Source organism: Pseudomyrmex gracilis, unplaced genomic scaffold (assembly GCF_002006095.1).
Source record: "Pseudomyrmex gracilis isolate BER0280 unplaced genomic scaffold, ASM200609v1 scaffold_1089, whole genome shotgun sequence".
In the NCBI taxonomy this organism is placed as follows: domain Eukaryota; kingdom Metazoa; phylum Arthropoda; class Insecta; order Hymenoptera; family Formicidae; genus Pseudomyrmex; species Pseudomyrmex gracilis.
The window spans coordinates 8,797-10,106 of NW_018021673.1; the positions used below are offsets into that span (position 1 = coordinate 8,797).

Consider the following 1,310-nt stretch of genomic DNA (forward strand, 5'->3'; position numbering starts at 1 on the left):
TAAATTGTATATCCATATTTCCTTCCCACGCAGTAAGAAGAACAGGATTGTAATCATTTATATTAACTTCATTCTCTGTTCGAGGAAGATCGTAAAGTCTACTTTTATGTTTTAAATGTTTTCTACCTGCTATCGAACTTGCAACATCTCTTATNTTTATTGTTTCTGTGACAGGACGAGGAAATCAAAAACGACATCTACGTACAACTTTACGTCCTACCTTCTTAAAGCGGAGACAATAATTCTTATGTATGTGCGTCTGATGCGTATGGACACGTCTGTATAATAGCGGTGATATATCTTGATTCGGCATTTTACAAGTTACATGTTGCAAAATAAAGTTAGAAACTTCTTTAGTGGACGATTCTCCTATGATCGGTGCATTTTTAATCCAAATTAGCAAATGAAAATGTTGTACACCTCTACCTTGTTATTCTCGTCGCCAGAAATAATGAGATACTTCTCCAATCGGATGATCTTTTGAACACATAAAATCGAGCATTGCTTTGAAGTTATTATCTAGAAACCTTGATGTTGACACTGGATCTTTGGCAACAAGTACACTAGTACACAACGAGGAATTGTGCCATCCGTTTACTTCACGAATATATTCTCCTAAATCATCCCACAACCATTCGCTAGGACTTAACGTTAAAAACCATGTTGCAGGTCCATAATGCTGTGTCATGCAATTTAAATCACTTCTCGGTCTTTGCCAATATTGTTCTGTATTTCTTAATTCGGAAAATATTGTACTTAAATTAGATTCCAATAATTCTTTCGACATTGCTTCTAAATATTCTGCAGCTGTGTAACGACAACGTAAATTCGTTACATTCATTTTATGATAAATTCCACGACTTAATTGACGAATATTTGCATTGTTTAATAAGTAAAATAAATATTGTAGTTCAATCTGTATTATGGATGTTTAGACATCAAACGACATTTAATAAATTCGTGATCATGAAATTTGACTTTTCTAGCTTCATGTTGTCCGTTAATACCAAAAGGAAATAAATCTGGAAAACACATTAAATCCGATAATTTTTTACGATTATCCATTGGCAAATCTCCAATTTTTAACATCTGATACAAGGCTGTTGCACTTTTATTCAATTTTTTTTCATACAAGGGATATATAATATATTGCTCATAATATTCATCATTTTCATCAATGATCTTAGTTAACATTGCCTCATGTTGATCGTCAACTGTAGTCTGTACATGATTTTTTATCTTTTTTGTTTGGTCTACACAGTGTAATAATTCATCATTTTCATGAATGATCTTGGTTAACATTGCCTCAT

The 1,310-nt window shown here is 32.5% G+C and overlaps 1 protein-coding gene across 1 annotated transcript in view; it reads right to left on the reverse strand.

Moving 5' to 3' along the window:
• LOC109861854 overlaps positions 1–1,302 on the reverse strand; it is a 3,887-nt gene extending 2,585 nt beyond the window's left edge. The window contains 2 exon segments of the mRNA XM_020441693.1: positions 461–807; positions 1,008–1,302. Coding sequence (XP_020297282.1) covers positions 461–807; positions 1,008–1,302 — 642 coding nt within the window.
• Positions 1,303–1,310: the final 8 nt, after the last annotated feature.